General features: G+C 41.9%; 1 protein-coding gene across 1 annotated transcript in view; it reads left to right on the top strand.

Annotated features, from left to right (window-relative positions):
- Gsdme (gasdermin E) overlaps positions 1-22,476 on the top strand; it is a 65,826-nt gene that overhangs the window by 16,064 nt on the left and 27,286 nt on the right. The window contains exon 3 of the mRNA XM_027932701.2: positions 5,812-6,004. Within this exon, the coding sequence (XP_027788502.2) occupies positions 5,812-6,004 (193 nt within the window). The remainder of the gene's footprint in view (positions 1-5,811; positions 6,005-22,476) is intronic.

Raw genomic sequence — 22,476 nt, 5'->3', positions numbered from 1 at the left:
GGTACTGATTGGAGCTTGTGAGGTGTAGTTTTCTCTAGCATCAATGAAGGGAGCAACTGGACTTTCTTACTAGTTTGTCTGGATGTGCAACAGAAAAAGAAGAGAAAGAGTGTGGGGGGGCGCGGAGCTTGATGGCTGTCAACAGACAGATTGCACAAAAAATTGGACGCAATATTATAGTACAGTCAAGGACAGCATTTCAGTCAGTGACAGACTGAATACAAGATGGTGGTCCCTTATGATCATATTGCTTAGTGACATCTTAGCTGCCTCAGTTTGTATAAGTGCACTCTATGCTGTTTTTATGTTGATGAAATTGCCTAATGATGCATTCCCCATAAATTGTCCCCATCGTAAAGTGATGTATGATGACTATGTAACAAGATATAGACAGGTAGAGAAGGAAAAAGAGCAACAAAAATTCCATCATTGCTGGTTAATCTCCATTAACACAGAAGTCTAGTCTTTTCTTCTCTGCATCTAATTTTTTAACATTTATTTTATTTATTTTTTTTAGAGATAGGGGTCTTACTATGTTTCCCAGACTGGCCTTGAGCTGGGATCAAGCAATCCTCTTACTTCAGCCTCCTCCATAGCTGGGAGAACAGGAGTGTACCACTGTTCCTGGCCTTGTCATCTAACTTTTAAAAAACAGAATTCGAATCATACTAATTTTTAATGCACTCCTTTTTAATTTTTTAATTTAACTTTATGTAAGTTTTCTCCATAGTTTTACGTATTTTAATGATATTTTCAACAAACACATTGTTCCTTTGTGTGTATACACCCTAATTTGCTAAACCATTCCAATTTAGTGTTTAATAAAGAAGGCTGCAGTGAACATCTTATTTATGTTTTTGTGGGTATTTTTAAGTAATCACTTTAGCATGGATTCTTAGAATACTGGATCAGTTTTGTTTTGTTTTATTTTGTACCGAGAAAGGATTCACCTTGAACTTGCAATTCTCCTGCCTCAGCCTCCAAGTTTCTGGGATTATAGGCGTGCTCCACTGTGCCTTGCTTCATCAGTTCTTAATTAGTGGATGGAATATGTCTTAGTCCTCTTTCAGCTCTAAAATTCTCTAATTTTGTGATTGTATTTCTATTAAAGGGGAAAAGAGTCTCCAAACTTTCTTCCGGGCAAGTACTCCAGCCAGTATTCTCTTTAGTCAGCCCATTGGAGCTGCCAAGCAAGGGGAGAATGAATTGATATGAGTTTTTCATCATGCCCTAGCTTGGATTTGTATGCTTTCTAGTAAAATTTCTATTGAATTGTGAAATAACTAAAAATAAGTAGGAGCAAATAGACCAAGGGTCCCTGAGTAATTGGAGTTCCTCTACTTTGTGATATAAAATGGCTTTTTGTGGTGTCCTGAAAGATTATGAAAACCACATTGAGTTGGTGAGACCAGTCACTGTCAGTGCAGATAAAGAATATGATCATCAGCTGAGGTCAGAGCGCATCCTGGATTCTGTCATGTTGGTGTTAAAGAGGTTATGAAAAGTGTCCCCTACTCTATCTACCAAGATGATTTAGGATGCTTCACCTTTAGGTGTTTTTTTTTCTGCTCCCAATAGCCCTGGCATGACTGTTGATCAGGGGAGTGATTGTGGAAGGGACAGTGATTTGGTTCCTGGCAGTTCCATGACAGCGTGCTGGTCCCCTCATTTTTTCCACCAGCAGCAGTGGATGACTGATGTAGAAGTATGGGCAAATGACATCTTTTCAGGAGGTGTGACTAGGGTGGTGTCCCAGAGTACACAAAGTCCTGATTGTCCCCACTTTGTGTAGCTAGTTTTGGAGACACAGTTTCCAACAGTGGTAACAAGCCTGAATCCAGAAGGGTGTACTGAAGATAGAACTTCTGTCTGTATAGCACTTTGTAGAACCTAGGACTGTCCTGTTTACAAGAAAAGAATGCTGCTCTAGTCTAAACCCAATAGATAGATAGATGGAGCCATGGCTGTATTTCTTCCTTCTTATACATCAACTAGCAACAGCATCAGGTAGGTATCATTGGTTATCTGCAAATTGCATATGAAAATCTGGGATGCAAGTAAATGAATGTTGTCCAGTCTTCCAGGGCTGATGATGTAGCTCTGTGGTAGAGTATTTGCCTAGAATATGTGAGGCCTTGTATCAAAAAAAGTTCTCACCCAAGATCTTCCAGTTAGTGATATTAGAGCAAAGACATGATCTAAAACTATTACTGTCTGCTCCACCCTGCTTCCCAAAGCATTTCCCAAAGTGTTTGTATTTCGCAAAATGTTAACTAGGAAAGGCTTTGGATTGAGAGCATTTTCATAGACTTCTTATTTTGGGTGGTGGTGTGAAAAATTATGCTCTTTTTTGTAAATTGCAAAAATAATGAATGCTGATGACTTATCAACCCTGGGTAAGGAGTGGGTTTTCTTGACTGGTTTGAAAGAAATGCAGCTGCTGAGGCTGTGTGTGTGTGTGTGTGTGTGTGTGTGTGTGTATGGATTCTGGGTGTATGTGTGTGTGTATGGATTCACAAGGGTTTTAATCCCTTGTGAAGGGTACCCAGGAGCCCAATAGAACCTTGGATCAGAGAAATGGAAAAGTCTAACTGTGAAGTTCGTAGCAGGCTCTTTTTTTTTTTTTTTTTACACTGGGGATTGAACCCAGGGGCACTTAACCACTGAGCTACATCCTCAGGTCTTTTTATTTTTTATTTTGAGACAGGATTTTACTAAGATGCTCAGGGTCTCACTAAGTTGCTGAGGCTGGCTTTGAACTTGCAATCCTCCTGCTCAGCCTCCCAAGCCAGTGGGATTATATGCGTGCACCACCATGCTCAGCTCCTAGCAGGTTCTTAATGTATCCTTACCCATGTGATGATGGAGACTATTTTATGGTTGTACCTGTTTTGATTAAAAATGGGAACAGAGGTTTCAGTGTAGCTTAGTGATATCAGTAGTAGAGTGTGCGATTAGAATGCCCAAGCCCTGTGTTCAACTCTAGTGCACGCACTTACACACACACACACACACACACACGGGAGAACAGTAGAAGGTTGGAGACAAGAGGAAGCTCTAGTTCACATATGAGATCAGCAGATATTTATCTTTAGAGTTCAGATAAGAAGGATAGACCTTTAAGGAGCTCTGATAGCAATCACTGGATATGGCCAGATGAGGAATAGTAATTGCCAGTTGACATGATTGAAGGTGGGATACCAGTAGTGGTGGCAGATTCCTTAGCATCTGGGAAACGAGGAAAGAAGAAGGGAGAGAATCTTGGAGCTTCTGGATGGTGATTGAGGGGTTGGGCATGTCCAGCTGACCTTATAAGGAGGACAGTGATAAGGAATTGCATGATAAAGAATGGCTAGAGGACAGATGGGAAAATGTAAACATGGGAAGAAAATTATCTGATTGGGGAAGATAATGAGGGACAGGGAATGTTCTCCAAGACTGGTGGATGGGAAGGCAATTTGACCAAGGACAGGTCCAGATGGCTGACCTGCCAGATGCTGAGGCACTCCTCTAGCGGGTGGGGTGCAATTATGATGAGGGCTTAGGTGTCTTCCACCTGCCATTCCTTTTCAGTTTACTCTTGTAAACCACACATTTAAAATTCTCTGTTTCTTTACTGGATAGTGTTTGATTAGTTAGGTTTGTGTTGCTGTGACCAAAATATCCAACATGAACAATGTGGAGGAAATGTTTTTGGGGGCTCATGGTTTCAGATGTCTCAGTCCATGTCAGCTGGTTGCAATGCTCTGGGCCCAAGGCGAGGCACACTTCAGGGCAGAAGTGTGTGCAGAGGGAAGCAGTCAGAAAGCACAGAAGGGGAAGGGGGAAGAGGCTGCAGGGGAGATGAACTCCTTTAGGGCACACCCCCAGTGACTCACCTCTTCCAGCTACTGACCTACAGTTACCATCCAGTCCATTCAAATTAGGATGGACTCTTAAGGTTATAACTCTCACAATTCAATCATGTCACCTGTGGACATTACTACATTAACTTTTGGGTCACACCTTATATCCAAACCACGAATTCTACCCCTCGTCCCCCAAGCTCATGTCCATCTCACAATGCAAAATGCATTTAGTCCATCTGTACGAGTCCCATAGTCTTGAGAGTTCCAGTATTGCCCAAAAGTCCCAGTCCAATGTCTCACCTGAGACTCAAGCAAACTCTTGGCTGTGAGCCCCTATAAAAAAAAAAATCCAATATTTTTATTCCAAAAGGGAAGAATAGGGGCATAGAAAGAAGTGATAAGGCCAAAGCAAGACTCAAACCCAGCTGGGCAAACAGGTCTGCTAACTCTGTGTACAACATCAATTGACACGTAGTTGTGAGATGGGCTCTCCAAAGGGTGTGGGCAGTACACCCCTTTGGCCTTGCTGGTTGCCAGGCACAGGGCCTCTCTTTTAGCCTGGCTCCCTCTGCAGCCAGCAACTGTGGTAAACAGTCCATATTTCTGACATTTTTAATTCTTGTGGTCTCCATTTCAGTTTTGGCTTCACTTTCAAAGCTCCATGCATCATGTCTCAGGGGCAGCCTACTATACTTTACCTGGCCTCCCAGCCTTTCCTTTGAAATCTTAGTGACTGTGACCTCCATGACCCCTGAACTTTAGTATCTTGCATTCTTGCAGAACCAGCACCATGTGGATGACACCAAGGTCTGGCTGTCAGCTTGTACATATTTGGTCCCCCTGGAACCAGAGCTGCGGCAATCTCTGAATGCTTGGGCAGCTGAATCTGGTGAAGTAACTTCCTAGGCTCTGCTATGGAAGCAGGGTGTTCCCATGATCTCTTCTCAAAGGAATTTTCCGTTTTGACCTGGAAGTGGATGTGATCTTGCAAATTCCTGAGATGCCCTTGAGGTATCTTCCCAGTTTCCTCTGTGCAAAGTACTTAGCATTTCTTTTGAAGATATGATCTCTTCAAAAAGCCTACCTTTCTTGGTCCCCTTCAACTCTACTTACTGTTCCTGATTCTTACAGTAAACCTGGATAAAAGCTGCCAGCAAAATCCAGGCCACTGACTGAATGCTATGCTGCCTGGAACTTTCCTCTATCAGATTAATTAGTCCATCACCTTTAAATTCAGCCTCACCAAAAATCTCAGGACATGGGCAATGGGTAGACAACTTCTTTGCCAGAATGTAACATGAATGATCTCTAGTCCAGTTACTAATAGAGTCCTCATTTTCCTCTGAAACCTTATAAGCAGAGTCTACTTTCCTATCAAGATTCTGGTCTTCTGAGCTCCCACCAGAATTGCCCATTAATCTCTGCTTACACAATTCTAAGGCTTCTCTAGCCTGCATTTTCAAATATCTCCTGCAAGCCATTCCCAAAGCTTCTGAACCACATGGCCAGGTTAGTCACAGCAATGACCCCACTCTTGGTACCAATTTCTATTTTAATAAGGTTACAGTTCTCAAAATCCAATCATTTCACCTTGGAACATTCCTGACTTAACAAGGAGTTTTTGGATGACACTGTATACAAACCACAACTGTGGTTAAAGAAATATTCACTTGAAAATGATTTGCTGAACTGCACTGATGCTTCTTGTGCACTTTCCTATACTTACATTGGGATTGAAAAGACTAAAAAGCACCCAGGGAGCCTAGGCAATTCCAGGCATGCTCCTGGTTACACACAGTTGTGTTGGCTCCGTTTCTTTTGCTTTTACATAAAATATAGTGCTGGCTTTCCATTTGGATGCCAGCAGCATGTTTCCCAAGAGTCTGGGCAGGGTTAGAAGCTAGGTGACCTGAGACACAAGTGGCTTTTTCGTCTTCCGATTTTTCTTCTCCATTCATTGCAGTGGTCGTGGAGTCCGACTTTGTGAAATACGAGGGCAAGTTTGAAAACCATGTGAGTGGGACCATTGAGACCATTCTGGGGAAGGTCAAGCTGAACATTGGAGGCAAAGGCCTAGTGGAGAGTCAGTCTTCGTTTGGAACCCTGAGGAAGCAGGAGGTGGACCTGCAGCAGCTCATCAGAGACGCGGCCGAGAGGTAATGAGAAACCGGTTTGGCATTTTGGATTTTGACACATCTCACATTTAAAGGTTGTTCAGTTAAAAGGGTGAGAAATGCGAACTTTTCCAACCAACAAATGTTTATTGGATGCCCATTGTGCTGAAACTTCATAAGGAGCACATTCTTCATTTTAGAATTTCTTGACTGTTCTTAGCCTGAGGGTAGAGACCTGGAAAGCACTTTAAAAGGACATTATTTCAGCAAATGGTCCTTTCTCCCAATCTTATGATTTAGAAAATGCTATACAGTGTAAAAGCTCTGTCCTGCATCTAGAATATTAATATCAGAAGCAGAAAAATGATGAATCTTCTCTGGTTCTTTTTATTGTTCTAATAAGGAAAACATGAGAGCAAGCAAGGGACTTCAGGGATAAAATATTTTTTCTACTTTTCTTAAAGAAAACCATGCATTTATTCATTCATCTTTCAGTAAATACCCTTTATCCCATGACAGCTCATCGTTATTTTTACCTTATGCTTATTCAACATTTTAATAATTTGATTGAGAGGATTGTATGTGCCATGTGCTGTTGTCCATGCTAAGGATGCTGTAGTGAACTAGATGCCATCATTTCTGCCTGGCATTCTAGTGGGGAGAGACACAAACTATATAACACAAAATGCATGGCGAAATAACATAGGCAGTTGATGAGATCAGTGGACTGGAGGCAAATATAGCAGAGAGCGGGGATAGGATGTGCTCAGAGTGGTGGCCAGAGACGGCACTCAGAGAAGCTGGCATGAGACAAAGCCCTGAAGGAGGGGACAGAATGAGCATGGAATGTCCTGGGCAAGGATGTCATGGGCAGTGGCCAGGGTAGCTGAAGCCAAGAGAGCCAGGGAAGACCCAGGAAGACTAGAGGAGAGCCACGTCCTGCAGGACCCCAAAGGCTATTGGAAAGACTTTGTCTCACAGAGTGAGCTAGAAAGCCCCTGGAGGATTCTGAGCAAGGAAATGACATGATCTGACTCTTTTTTTTTTTTTTTTTTTGACAAGGGTCATTCTGGCTACTGGTTTGAGAAAAGGGTGGATAGGAAGAAGCCAGGAATCCAATTGGGAAGTTATTGCACTAACCCAATTGAGATGATATTTCAGTTTATACAGTACCATATGTTCATTTTCATGTGTAATTTTATCACCTTTTTTTTTTCCCTCTTATGATAGAAAATTCAAATCCAAATGAATTAAGAGAAAACTCACTTGTATCTAACTATGGCTGCCTTATCTCCTCTTTTCCAGTGTTCTTAGGTTGAAATATAAAATATGTGCTCATTGAACAAAATTATGTTTAAATATTAATGAATAAAATATACCATAAAACACACATATCAAGAGCATTTGGTGGGTGGATTTTGTACAGATGGGCAGCTGAAGTCTTAAAAAACTGTACCTGTCCAGTAACTGCCCACGTTCAATGGTCTTTCTGGGACTCCACGACTCCATGGAATTGGGGCTCCACTGGGCAACCCCTTTTGGTGGAAGAACTTTAAGCTCTCTGGTGGCACCAGTGGAAGGCACATTCATCTCTGACAGTCGCGATCTTTATTTTCTTTCTTACTTCCTTTTCTTGGTTGGAGAGGCATTTTCCTTCTCTGTGCAATATTAGGACATTCTAGAAAATCATTTGTTTATCTGAAATTAAAACATAACTGGGCACTTTATATTTTCTGTTGCTAAATCTGGTGACACTGTTGACAGGAGAAGAAGAGAAAGATTGGGGGAGTCCAGGGTTTCTCTTGGCTCCCTCAGTCTTCACATAGCCCCTCTTAAGCTAGATTTTGCAGTCTTGTTATTTCTATTTCAAGAACCACAGTTGGGCAATGCTCTCTAGTCACATTTCCTGACGCACATTTTAAAACACTCTTCAGGATTCAGGTATGGAAGCTATTGCCAGCAGGAAGCACGTGGGGGTTGGGTCTCTAATATGAATGCAAGAAAACATTCTGGAGAGAAAGAAACTAAAGCCAACAGTTGTAGGTGGTGGTGGTGGGGGGGGGACATAGAGAGAGTCAGGGAAGAAAAGGAGCACCTTCTATGTGCCAGGCAGTTTATACCCATCGTTTCTTTTCCTCTGCATAGCTTTCCTTTTTTTATACATTAGTGAACTGAGGCCCAAGAGGATGAAATTTGTTCCTAGGCACAGAGTTCAATTTGAGTGCTGGAGTTAGGTTTCCACCCAGGATTTCCTGACTTCAAATCATCTGTTCTTTCCTCTAAAACATGATTGAACTGACTGTGAAGAAAAGAAATTGGCAGAGATTCAAGTAGTTAAATTGGAACATGAATGTAAAGGCAGTGTTGTGAATCTGAGTCCCCTGTGAGGCTGCCTGGTGGGGGACATAGATATGTCCTATCCTGAACAGACACACGGGAGTAGCTAGGCCTGCTCACCTAGAGGGGCCTGGACACTGGGATAAGATCACCTGGGAAGACTCTGAGAATCCTATTGATTGTAGAGATAATAGGAGAAGGGATAGCCCAGAAAGTGGAGGCCTTGGGAGCATGATAAAGAATAAATATCATGGGCTAGGTGTAGCTCAGTGGTAGAGCACAAGGCTTAGCATGCACAAGGCCCTGGGTTCAGTCCCCAATACCACAAAATAAAAAACTATAAAACATAGAATAAATTTAAGTCCTAGGAATGCAAGAGTTATCTTATCACATAGTTGTCTCTTCCTTGTTATGTTGCTAAGAGCTAAAGGTGAGCTGCCCAGGAAGGGAGGGTAGCGAAAGGGGGAGAGAGAGGGAAGGTACAACTCTCCCAGTCCTGAGATGGTCATTGGTAAAGCTAGCATTATTGTTATTTCACACGGGAGTAATAAATTCTTATCCATGTCATCTGCCTGTCTTTGGACTCTTACAACATCATCAGCATAGATAAGGTGCTGTTGACACACATGTGGCCTTGGGAGTGGTGATTAGTGATGCTTAAGTACTGTATGTTCCTGAGGGCTTATTTGCAGTCAGTCATTTTTATTTCTGGTCATTTAGATAAGTTGTCATCTGTATGCAGGTTATTTTAGCCCTTAGAAATCAAAGTATTGGATTTATCATCTATGAAATGTATGTGCATCTCAAAAAACTTAATCAATCCTAGAAAAACAATCATGTGTATAAGTGGCATTTATCTAGCATTGTTGGGCACAAAGGCATTCCCTGGGAATTAGCCTTCTGATACTTGGAGCCTTTGAATGGGCCCTCTAGGTTTATCTTAAAAATTCTCAGTGGAAAGAAATCTAAGATGTATACATATTTTCCTTCTTTTTTTTAAAAAAATTTATTTTTTAAAATATTTTTTTTAGTTGTAGATGGACACGATACTTTTATTTTGTTTATTTATGTTTATATGGTGTTGAGGATTGAACCCAGTGCCTTACATGTGTAAGGCAAGCACTCTACTGCTGAGCCACAACCACAACCCCTCCTTCCTCTTTTTTTAAATATATATTTTAGTTGTAGATGGACATAATACCTTTATTTTTTTTTTAATGTGGTGCTGAGGATCAAACCCAGTGCCTCACACATGAGAGGCGTGAGCACTCTACCACTGAGCTACAAACCCCAGCACCCCCCTTCTTTTTTAATGGAGAAAAATCAACTTATAGAGCCTTCTGCTAATGACTAGAATTCATTTTTAGTCTTAATGTCAATATTATTGTGTAATAAACTCTGTGGTTTTTCTGCCTGTCTTCCATCCTGAGCTGCCATTTGTCATTGTCTAAAGTATAACAGCCACAACCCACCCCACCTTTTGCCACGGGTTTGTTGCTTCTAATCTCTTGGGGTTTGGAGAAGTTTATTCCTGATAAATAACTTTTGTGGACTTGGTAAGTCAATCAGCCCTTGTCCTCAGTTCCCCAGCTGTAGGTGAGATAGCTGGACCAGACAGTGTGTGAAGGTTTCCTCCTGGCTAAGTACTTAGAAGCGAGTGGAACCTGCAGTGAACACACCTGTTCCTTCCCCTTGAGCTCTGGGCTTTGCTTCCAGCTGTTTTCCAGCAAAGGCACCATTTTGTGCTTTCCATGACTACGTGGGGATTAGGTGCTATCAGCCAGAAAGACACATCCCACTTCTGTTGTTTAACCACATTGTAAAACACATTTTGGTAAAGCAGATTACCTTTGTCTGTGTGTACTTAGTAATTAGAAGTTGGGTTCTTCATGAGGAAATCCAAATTAAGTATATGAAACTGATATAATGCAAAGCAATGGTGTGACACAGATAAATCTTCACGACTATTTAAAATATTTAAAATTTACTCAGAGTCATATTATATTTAAATCCCTCCACATTGTACAAGCTTTACATTTTTTTTTTTTAAATTGCTACTCTTGATTGGGGCTATAGCTCGATGACAGAGGGCTTGCCTAGCATGCAAAAAGCAGCCCTGAGTGCAATCCCAGCACTGAAAGAAAAAAAAAATGCTACTCTTTATTGTAGCTATTTGACCTTTTTAAAGGCATTGCAGTAGCTCTCGTGAGTACCTTTTCCATACACCAGTAGCTCTTATTTTATTTAGGACATTTTCAAGGGGAGGGGTTGTGAGAGCTCATGTCTTTCTTGAAAAATAAATATGCAACAAAATTTGAACTGGTCTCCTTTTCTACTTAATGAGTTTCCCCGTGGCCAGTGGAGGGTTTGAAAATCATTCCATTTGTCCTTGTGCTGTATCCAGGCCTGGCATTATTATTTTTCATGGAGAGTTTGTGCCTAACAATTTAAAGACTTCTGTCCACATGCACTTGCAAAATGAGAGTTTCCTGAATCTGCTCCCTTCATTTATTCTTTTTTTTTTTTTTTGGCTTCATTTTTCCTAGAGGGGCAGCCTGTAAATGAGAATGAAGCAGGTGAAGGTATCCTAAGGTCTAGGAGCCGATGAGGCTGGAAATGCTTCTCTATGCTCTTGGTGTTAGTGGGTGCAGGGATTTTCTTTTCTTTCTTTCTTTCTTTTTTTTTTTGACTGATTGTAGAGTGGTAAACTTTAGGCTAATTTTTTTTAATTAAAAAAAAATAGGTAGTGGAAACAAAATCGAAGGAATAGTATCATAAGTAATATAATATGGCATCTTTATCTTTAAACAATGCCTAGGACCCACCTTTTTCTGCCTTCATTGCCCAGGATTTCACTGATGAGAGAATCTAAATAGCATGCAGAGTGGTGCCTGGCGCGCAGCATGTTCTCACTAATGGTGGTTGAGTGGAGTGGTGCTGTCAGTCTGAAGCCTGCCTGCCAGCTCAGGCAGGTGAGAGCTCTCCAAAGGAACGAGTTGACTTGGCATGCTGAGGCTGGGAGAGGCACTCAGAAATGAGATGATGCGAGGTGTTCAGAGTTTTTGACTGTGGCATTTCTGATGTCCTTCTCTTCCAGCTCTTCATGGAAGATACAGGCAACTTCATGGTCTGTGTTCTGAACTCCACCGTGGAGTGACTAATGACCCTCAGTGCCAGTGGGAGGGTGGTCTGTCCTTACTGTGCTCTTCCCAAATGAGGGCTGATACCTCGAGGCAGCAAGAGCCTCGCTGGGGTCATTTTTCTTAGTCAGGAGGGGATAAGCCGCCTGAGAAAATTACTGTCTGAAATAATTAATAAAGAAATAAAAGACAAAGTCAGAAAAATAGTTTTAAGTGCAGAACGTCTGATAGATCCAGCCCACACAAAAGTTGGGACTTAACAGTTAAAAAATGGCTCCGACTGTATTTAAGGGAGAGCATTAAAGGCAGGGATAAGATTTCAAGGGTAGAGTCTTGCTTCATGATGTCTTGTAGTCACAGATTGATTGGCATCTTGGCAGGCTACACCCATCTCTGAGAGGTTGTGTGGGACTGGGCAGAAGCTGAATAGAAATTCACATGCATCTGGGTGATCTTACCCTGTGGGATTGTCACTGGAAATTCTCAAATATCAGATTTTCCTATTCAGTAGGCTTCTGTGCCAATTTAGTCCATACACATTCCATAGATGGCTCTTGACAGGCTGACCCAGCTATGTAGCTGTGTCATAGAACCATTGGAAAACACACGAGCTCTTATTGATCCATATTTTATTTGTAGCAGATTCTTATTCAATTCTTAAGTCAAGATATAGGGAGCCCTTGACCAATATCTATATGACCTTCAGGAGCTTTGTCTTGGTTACCACATGCCTTATTGGAAGCACACCTATGAAGCTCTCAAGACCCCATCAAAACTATTCTTTAAAAGAGGTCTTTCCTCAGACCTGCAGGCCAGAGCCATCTCTGTGCTATCTGAAATTCAGTCAAACTATTACTATTTTTTCCCCTGAATTATTTTTGTCTCTTGCCCTTAGGCTTAACTATTGGGACTGTGAACTCCTGGAAGCCTGTCTGGCCCTCTGTTGTTCCTTCTGTGTAAACATGATCTACTGGTAACCCCCTTGGCTGAGGGATGGACGTGCTCGGGACACTTTCTAATATTTGTTCCCAGGTTTATGTCTTTGTACAGAAATTGTCTTGTCCTGTGAGCCTCACTTATAAAGGCTACTTCAAGTCTTTAGAATTAGGTAGAACTTAAGTCCTAAGGAGAGACATTGAAGTACTGTTTTCTTCTAAGATTGATAAACAGCATCATTTATTATCAAATCCAAGATGGCGTCTATTCTAAGAGGCACCATTGTTTTATGTACCACTGAGAAAGAACATTGTCTATTAAACTGTGTCACCCATCAGTTTAAAACCATCTTGATGTTAAAATGTGGGGAAAAAATGTGTCTTAGAATTGATGAACTCCAGTGTCTATGGCTGGGTTGGTTGGAACAAGTGAGGAGTTAGAATTCAGGTGAACAGATGGATGCATTCCACCTGGGCTGTTCATAGTGTCTGACACAGGGACTCTGTCCATCTCTAAACTTCTCACTTCACTTAATGCACTTCTCTGCCAGACTCCTGCAGAGAAGCTGGTTGGTGTGGCATAAGTCCATCTGCTTTAGCTAAAAACCCGGGGATCAGACATGGCTCCCCCTTTGCCTTCTTTCCTATGCCTAGTCTCTTACCAGCTGATTCAAGCTCTCAAAGATTGGTTTTACCTTTTCTTCTTGCCCCAGCCTCATGACTATTTCTTTCACCAACCAATTCTTATCTGCACCCTCTTACCCCTTCCAACTGATTCTCTGCAGGTCCACCTGTAGGATCATGTCACTTCCCAGCTAACACCTACCTATGCCTAGGATGGTGTCCACATGTTCCTCTGTTTCACAAAGCCTCATGTTCACTCTCCAGCCTCATCTCTCACCCCCTCAGTTTCTCCAGGGCATTATGCTGAATCTACTTCAGTCCCTGGGATTAATATTCCATTCTTCAAGAGCCACATTCCCCAATTCTGTTGGGGTGCTAACCAATACCATGGGGTACTGTCTGTTGCAGCTGCCTGATTCTCAGCCAAAACTTCTGGCATATGCCTCTCTTGTTTGCCGTGGGCTCTGGCACAGTGCCTGCAGCATACTAAGTACTGCTTGGTTGAAAGAGTAATTGGTTTATCTTTATCTTTATCGGAGGAGCCTGAAATTCAGAAATTAATTAGTTTGCCTGGACTCAGGATTTAAGGCCAGGTCCACAAAGCACATGATTTTTCCATTCCAGCTGCTATGCACAGAGCTTGGAGAGAAAAACATTTTTTCCAAAGGCTGCTGCATGAATTCTCCTCTCTTCATCTGCTTCATTTGGTTTATCATCTTTCAGGCTTACTGAATCTCATCACCTGGTGGCAGTTAATTAATTACCCCGCCTAAAAGGCTGAACATCTATAATTGCTTAGTCATTTTTTCCTGTCTCTGTCCTTGGATTGTTGTATGCGATTAAGGTGTTAGAAACTAATGTGACTGGAGATGGAGCAGTTGCAATGTGCGGGTGGCCTAGTCACTTTCGTAGTCATGTGCATTATGCTCTAATTTTAATTTTTCCTGCAGTTTGCAATCTTGAAGTCATCTTCAGCTTCAACACAGCAGAAAGAGGGGGTGGGTCCTGGAAAGCTTTTCTCACTATAGTAGTCCCCTCTTAACTGCAGGGGATGTGGTCCAAGACCTCCAATGGGTGCCTGAAACCAAGGATAGTCCTCAGTCTATGTATACTCTTTTATTCTATGCATACCTATAATAAAGTTTAATTTATAAATTAGGCACAGTAAGAGATTAATAACAACTAATAATAAAATACAACACAATCATGAAAATTATATGAATGAAGTGTCTCAGAATACCTTACTGTAGAGTGCTCACCCTTGTTATGATGATGTGAGATAATATAACATCATGATGAAATGAAGTGAGGTGATCAATAAAGGACTTATATGAACTGTGGTCATAATCTTTGCAGGCTGAGATTTGACAGTAAAATTAGCTTGAGTTTTTTTCCTTCTTCACAATTCCACAGACAATTTCATAAATTCATCTTACTGTGGATCTTAGCAACCTCAGCACATAATCTTTTTGCTTTCCTTATTGAGAAATTTCCCCTTTTCACTTAAGGGAAGCACTTCAGGGCTTCTCTTTGGCATATCTGAATTTTAGCCATCACTCTTCTGTACTTTGGGGCCATCATTAAGTAAAATAAGGGTTACTTGAGCATAAACCTCATGATGTTGACGTTGATCTATTCTGAGCTGGCTGCTAAGTGCTAATGAGCAGGTAGCATATATACGGAGGATACATTGGACAAAGAATGATTCATACGCCAGTCAGGTTGGCAGGAGATTTCATCACACTACTCAAAACAGTGTGATTTGAAACTTCAAGAATTTTTCATTTCTGGAATTTTCCATTTACTATTTTTGTACTGTAGTTGATTTCAGATGTCTGTGGAAAGCAAAACTGTAGATAAGGAAGGCTACTGTATATTGGGAAAGGAGATCCCAGAGTACAGTAGTTGAGGTTTCTAGAGATTTCCTGTCCCTGTTTCCAGGTTGAGCATCTCTGATATGTGATACTGTAGATATGAAGTGTCCTCCCAGGGCTCATGTATTAGAGGCTTGGTCCCCAGCCTGTGGCACTCTTGGGAGGTGGCAGAACCTTGAGGAGGTAGGGCCTGGAATAAGGAAGTCAGGTCATTGGGGGTGTGCCTTTGAAGGGGACTTTGGGACCTGGGCCCCTTCCTCTCTTTCTTCCTGGCTGCTGGCAGTGGTGAGGATGTGAACAGCTCCTCTGCCACGCATTCCTACAAATGATGTACAGTGTCATGACGGGCCCAAAGCAAAAAGGGCCAAGCGACCATGGACTTGAAACCTTTAAAACGGTGAGCCAAAATAAAACCTTCGCTCCATTATGTTGACTGAACTGGGTAATTTTTACAGTGACAGGAAGCTAAACAGGTGGGAAAGTTTCTTTTAGTGTTGCAATAGAGACGGTTGGTAGCTTGGAGCCAGTTGGCAGCTGCCTCAGTTTCAAAGAGCCCTCCTAGGGAATTAGGCAGAAACACAGCCTTATGTATTCGCATGCATTAAGTGCCTTCTGCAGGTAGGCCCAGGAGGGAGAGGCAGGAGGAAGAGGGAAGACCATTCAGGTTGAATTGTGCCAGTCAGCTAAGTGGCATTCTCATTCCACCCTTGTTAGCTATGTCCTTTGGGTCATTGGCTTATGAATTCTATTCTCATTCCTCTGTGAAATAAGGGTGACAATAACTTCACATACTACTTAGGGTATCTAGTTGCAAAGGACATTTTTAACCTCACATAGGAATGCAATCTGAAGTAGGGTGAGTGCTGCTAACCAAAGGGTTAATGACAGATGATCAGTTCAGTGGCTGCATGGACTCTTGTGTCAGCCTCCACCTGATTCTGTTCCAATAGCTCTAAGTTCTCTTGTCCCTAAATGGTGGCCACATTGCAGGCAAGGTCCAGAGGCAGGCAAATGGTCTGTTCCTTGTGACTCTTCTGAAAAGGGAGAATAATCTTCCAGGAGCCCCCAGTATATTGTTCCTCAGGTTTCAATGGGCAGAGCTGCTCCTCAATTCTTGATAAGAAAAATGGAGTGACTAGAATTGGCTCAGAGGGCAGTTAAGATACACAACGGGGTTGGTTCAGCCCCAGCTCCTCTCCTGCCCCACACTCCCTTCCACCTGCGCAGAGCCGGGTGGGCTCAGGGATGCCCATGGGGTGCAGAAGGTGGGGCGCCTTCCCAGCAGAGCATACAGGGCACTGCCTATGGAACGTGCAGGCTGAGTGTGGCTTCCTTCCCCTTCCTTGTCAAGGAGCTGACGGGTTTTAAAAGGGTGAAAGCAGCACCTCCTTGGAGGGGCAAACGAGTGGGTGAGAGGCAACAACTTTTGCATTCCAGGATTTTTACAGACAGTTACTGAGTCTGGGGCTTGGTGGGGCGAGGCTGGAGGAGGCCGTTTATCAAAAGAAGCGGATGTTCCCATTTTAAGGAAGGTCAGGAGGGCCACGCCATGGAGTTTACAGGCAATGTCCATGGAATTAGTTTTTCTATTCTACAGCTGGTCTGTGAACACACATTTCCTTCTCTTTTAACTGCAGCTATAGCGGATAAATCAAAACCCTCTGGGAGAAATCCTTCAACTACTAAAGCCTTACTTGTCAAAACATATCTACATTCTGTGGTTAGTAATTCTTGCTTTACATTCTTGCAGTGGTAGGCTGGCCATCTCCTTTTGGCTTTTTAACATCCCAATCTCAATTCCTGGGCAGATGTTGAAACCAGTTCTGGCAATGTTGCAGCATTTCCCCAGAATGCATTTGTCCCTTTGCCTCTTATTGGTTTTTAAAGCAATGTAGTGGGGAAAGCACCGATCTAGGAGTTAGAAGAGACATGTCTTGATTTGGGCCCTGCCATGGATGTGTCCTGGGGTTCAGGGGAGTCTGTAACCTCTGGGCTGCATTCTCCATTTGTGAGCAGAGACATTGGATTAGATCCAGGTGCTCAGGACCACCCCCTTGTGACCATGAAGACATTGCCAGTCAATCCCAGCTGTCTTTCTCCTCCCTGCTCCCAGCCCAGGCTCAGTCTCAGAATGTGTTTCCCTGCAGCTAGGCAGCCATCACTACTGGATGGATCATAGGTGGTTCCTAAGAGCAATCTTGTTCTCTATCTCAGAACTAGATTATCACGTGGGTCCCTTAGAGTTGCATGAGTTCCCTTCAGCAGATGCCACCAAAGCTGATTCCTCCTGTGTTGTGACAGACCCTTGTTTTTGAAGAGCCTGATCAGAAATCTATTGAAAATTACTCAATGCCATATTATAATTATAATTGGTGGAGGAGGGTGACAGCAGTAACTACCTGTGGTGTCTAGAGTATAACAGGACTGGATGGTGGCCTGCAGCAGAAGACAGACCTTGCAAAAATTCAATTCATTTTCCTTAATAATTAATTTCCCTCCTTGTGCCTGCAGGAGGGACCCTGCAGAATGCATTTATGCTTTGAAAAACAAAGCTGCTTCCCTCCTTTTGGATATCTTTAGAGTTTTAAAGCTTCTCTGGGTTTCTTTTTGTTGAATTTACCTTTGGGATTGTGAAAGCATTAGAAATAGAGAAAATGGAAATGCAAACCTCAGCCTGGGAAAGGAGGCAGCCTTGTTAGGATTGGGCCTGGGCTGCTGATGGATGCCTTAAAAGCCTGAATCCTGCTTCCTGCTTAGCTGCTGGCCTGAGGCATGGGCCCCAGCAGCCAGATGTGGAAAAGAAAACAGCAATACAGGAGTTAATAGGGATGAAGGTCAAACTACTACCATAGCCCGAGGGTGCTGTCATCCAGAGGAAGGAGACAGCAGCTGTGGGGCTGCAGTGGCCACCTGGGGCCTTGCAGAAGGTCAGCCTGGGCTTCTTAACTGTGTGATTTTGTTACTGTCTTCAACCTCTCTGAGCTTCTTTTACCCCCATCTCAGAAACCCTGAATCCAGGGTTTTTATGATCTCTGTTAGCAGTGCAAACAAGACATGTAAGATTATAAAATAAACAAGTTATATTGACATATGACTGCCTTCCCAACTTGGTGATTCCTGCTCTGAGGTGAGGAAGGTCAGAGCCAGGGGCCAACTCCTTTGAACTGTTCTAGGTGTGCACCTGTGGACATTATTCCCAGGGAAGCACCTGGACTCCTCCTGGGGCTGCTTGGGGCCTGATGGTGTTGCTGAGGAGAAGAGATGGGGAAGAATTCCCTCCAGAAATTGTTTTGCAAAAACTCAATTCGTTTTCCCTAATAATTCTCTCTCTTTCTGTTCCCATGAGGTCTCTTCCTAACTGGACACTTAGATTTGTCCAGCATTTGGCTCCCAAAAGGTGGCAGCACTGACCTGGGAAACAGAATCCCAGGGACTTGACCTCTTTACTGCCAATGAAATAGCAGGGAAGGCCTGCCTGTGCAGTCTGCCCTTCTGGCCCAGTGAAGGATTTCCCTGGGGCTGCATAAGTTGGGGTGTGACTCCTCCCTGGCACCTGGAGCCTCCATGATGGCCATGTCCCTGAGTGAGCTGCTTTCTGCTCCCTGCTCCCAGGTGGGGCTGACCCCTCAGGGATCCTGCGGGCGCTCAGCAGTGCCCAGCAAGCCTTCCAGAACTGTGCTGTCAGATGCAGAAGGTACATTCCCCCACCCCCTCTTTTGGTGTTTGGAGTGGGTTCTGGAGGGAGGTGGGGATTTTAAGCAATGGAGCTTGGGTGGTCTAGGCTGAGGTTTTTCTGTTTTAGTGGCTTCTGTTGAGGGCACTTAATGGTACAGTGATTTCCAACCTGGCAGTCAGATCTGAGTCCTAACAGCCCACCCCAGTAGTTCCTCTGCCTTGATGAAGGGATTGTAGCCAGTGACGCTGCTTCTGATGTGTGTGTTCAAGTGGGCGTGAGCCAGCACCTTAACTGTACTCAACCGAATCAATTTCCTATGATCTGCTAGAAGGTGGAACTTTGTAAACTAGCAGAAAGAGAATGTTAGAAATGACTGGTTTGAATGTATGTCTGCTCTATAGTGTATGCTGATGGATACTGGTCTTTTTTTTTGGGTTTTTTTTGGTACTGGGGCACTCAACCGCTGAGCCACATCCTCAACCCTATTTTGTATTTTATTTAGAGACAGGGTCTCACTGAGTTGCTTAGCACCTCACTTTTGCTGAGGCTGGCTTTAAACTCGAGATCCTCCTGCTTCAGCCTCCTGAGCTGCTGGGATTATAGGGGTGCACCGTTGCCCCCAGCTACCTTTTTAAATTTTTTTTTAAATTGAGGCATAATATTTGTATATCTTTATGGGGTACATTATAATAATTCAATATGTGTATACAGTGTGTGTGGTAGTCAAATCAGGATAGCAGGCCTTCCTGTCTCTTCAAACGTTTTATGTGTTGTGAATTCAGTACTTTTTTAGTCATTTTGAAATATATCATAGGTTATTGTAATCATTTTCAGAGGATGGAACTGAGATGACACATTTAAACAAACTCACAAATGGCATAGAAACTCCACAAAATTGAATGATAATATATTTTTAGATTATTATTTTTCAAAAGCAAAACTAATTATTTTTAAAATTCCCCCAAAGGAGTGGGAAAACTTGTAAGATGTAATTAATTTGATACAGATCAGGACCTGAGGCTTGGTTTTATTCAGTTTGCCTTGAGTCCTATGTCTGAATTTTCACCCTGAGCTCCACCTTCTAGAACCATTAGCTGCAGTATCTTAGGAGATCAGAATTTGCCTTTCTCATACACTAGTATGTAGAGTGCATCATGTTTAAAAAAATTTCTTATTTGCTCTACTTAGTTGAACAGCAGAATGCATTTCAATTCATCGTACACAAATGGAGTGCAACATTTCAATTCTCTGGTTATACATGGTGTAGAGATGCACTATTCATGCAATCATACATGTATGATGTTCATCTCATTCCACCATCTTTACTACCTCCATAACCCTTCCCCGCACCCCCCTTTGCCCAATTCAAAGTTCCTCCATTCTTCCCATTGCCGCCTCCCCTCCCCCCATTATAGATCAGCCTGCACTAATCAGAGAAAACATTCAGCCTTTAGTTTTTTGGGATTGGCTTACTTTGCTTAGCATGATATTCTCCAACTCCATCCATATACCTGCAAATGCCATATTTTATTCTCTTTTAATGTTGAGTAATATTCTATTGTGAGTGTGTGTCTGTGTGTGTGTGTGTATCACAGTTTCTTTATCCATTCATCTATTGAAGGGCATGTAGGTTGGTTCCACAATTTAACTATTGTGAATTGTTCTGATATAAACATTGATGTGGTTATGTCATTATAGTATGCTGATTTTAAGTCCTTGGGGTATAGACCAAGGAGTGGGATAGCTGGGTCAAATGGTGGTTCCATTCCAAGTTTTCCAAGGAATGTCCATACTGCTTTCCAGAGTGGTTGCACCAATTTGCAGTCCCACCAGCAATGTATGAGTGTACCTTTTTTCCCACATCCTCTCTAACAGTTATTATTGCTTGTATTCTTGTAACTGCCATTCTGACTGGAGTGAGATGAAATCTTACAGTAGTTTTGATTTGCATTTCTCTAATTACTAAAGATGTTGAACACCTTTTCATTTATTTGTTGATTGCTTGTATATCTTCTTCTGAGAAGTGTCTGTCAATTTCCTTAGCCCATTTATTGATTGGGTTGTTTGTTTTTGTAGTATTCAATTTTTTGAGTTTTTTATATATCTTGGAGATTAGTGCTCTATCTGATGTACATGTGGTAAAAATTTGCTCCCATACTGTAGGCTCTCTCTTCACCTCAATGATTGTCTCTTTTGTTGAGAAGAAGCTTTTTAGTTTGAATCCGTCCCATTTATTGATTCTTGATTTTATTTCTTGAGCTTTAAGACTCTTGTTAAGGAAGTCGGGGTCTAATCCGACATGATGAAGATTTGGGCCTGCTATTTTTTCCATTAGGTGCAGGGTCTCTGGTCTAATTCCCAGGTCCTTGATCCACTTTGAGTTGAGTTTTGTGCATGTGATAGAGATTTAATTTCACTTTGCTACATATGGATTTCCAGTTTTCCCAGTACTATTTGTTGAAGAGACCAGAGGTGAAAGACCTCTACAATGAAACTTACAGAACTTTAAAAAAGGAAATTGAAGACAACCTTAGATGGAAAGATCTCCCATGCTCCGGGATAGGCAGAGTTAATGTTACCAAAATGGCCATACTACCAAAAATGTTATATAGATTTAATACAATTCCTATTAACATTCCAATGACATTCTTCAGAGAACTCAAAAAAGCAATCATAAAATTCATTTGGAAAATTAAGAGACCCACAACAGCCAAAGAAATCCTTAGCAAGAAAAGTGAAGCAGGAGGCATCACAATACCAGACCTTAAACTATACTACAGAGGAATGGGAACAAAAACAGCATGTTATTGGCACCAAAATAGACATGTAGACCAATGGTACAAAATAGAAGACACAGGGGCCAACCCACATATATACAGTTATCTCATACTAGACAAAGGTGCCAAAAACATACATTGGAAAAAGTATAGCCTCTTAATTTTTTGTTTTTATTGAGACCTAATTTGTACATCATTATGAGGTTTAATATGGTAAGTCAGTGCATGTTTACAGTGTATAATGATCAAATCAGGGCAAGGGGCATGTCCATCTCTTCAAATATTAACGATTTTGATATGTTGGGAATTTTGTACTCTTCTGGTTATTCTGAAATATAGATTGTTTTAACAGCAGTTACCCTACTTTGCTAAAGAAGAATTAAAAGTAATTCTTGTGCTCACTGTTTTGATTCCCCTTAGTGAACTTCTTTTTGTTCTTCCTCCCCTTACCCTTCAGTAGTCCATTCCATTCTTCAGTGTATTGGTTACCACAAATGAGCGAGAACACGTGTTTGTCTTTTTGTTTCTGGCTTATTTCACTTAACATAATGATTTTCAATTCCAGCCATGTTGTTGCAAATGACAGAATTTCATTCTGTTTTATGGCTGGGTAATATTCCATTATGTATGTAGACCACATTTTCTTTTTCTGTTCATTCACCATAGGGCATCTGGGTTGATTGTATATTGTAGCTGTTGTGAACAGTACTACAATAGACAAGGGAGTGCAAGTATTTTTTTCATGTAATGGTTTCATCTCCTTTGAATATGTACCAGTAGTAGAATTGCTGGATCATATGGTAGTTCTCTTTTAGCTTTTTGAGGAATCTCCATATCAGTTTCTAAAATGGCTGTACTAATTTACATTCTCACCAACAGTTTATGAGTTCCCTTTTTTGCCTGCAATTTTTTTGTTTTGTCATTTTGACAATAGCTATTGTAACTACGATTAGTTGGATTGAGAAATTTTTTAATGTACTAGTTATATGTCTTCTTTTGAGAAGTGTCTGTTTAGTTCTTTAATGTTTGTTTTTATGCTGTTCAGCTTTTTGAGTTCCTTGTGTATTTTGGATATCTGACCTTTGTCAGGTGATTAGTTTACAAATATTTTTTTTTCCCACTTACAGGTTGTCTCTTGATTCTGTTGGTTA

This window comes from Marmota flaviventris, chromosome 1, assembly GCF_047511675.1.
Source record: "Marmota flaviventris isolate mMarFla1 chromosome 1, mMarFla1.hap1, whole genome shotgun sequence".
Classification (NCBI taxonomy): Eukaryota; Metazoa; Chordata; class Mammalia; order Rodentia; family Sciuridae; genus Marmota; species Marmota flaviventris.
This window is presented reverse-complemented; position numbering and strand designations above follow the sequence as displayed.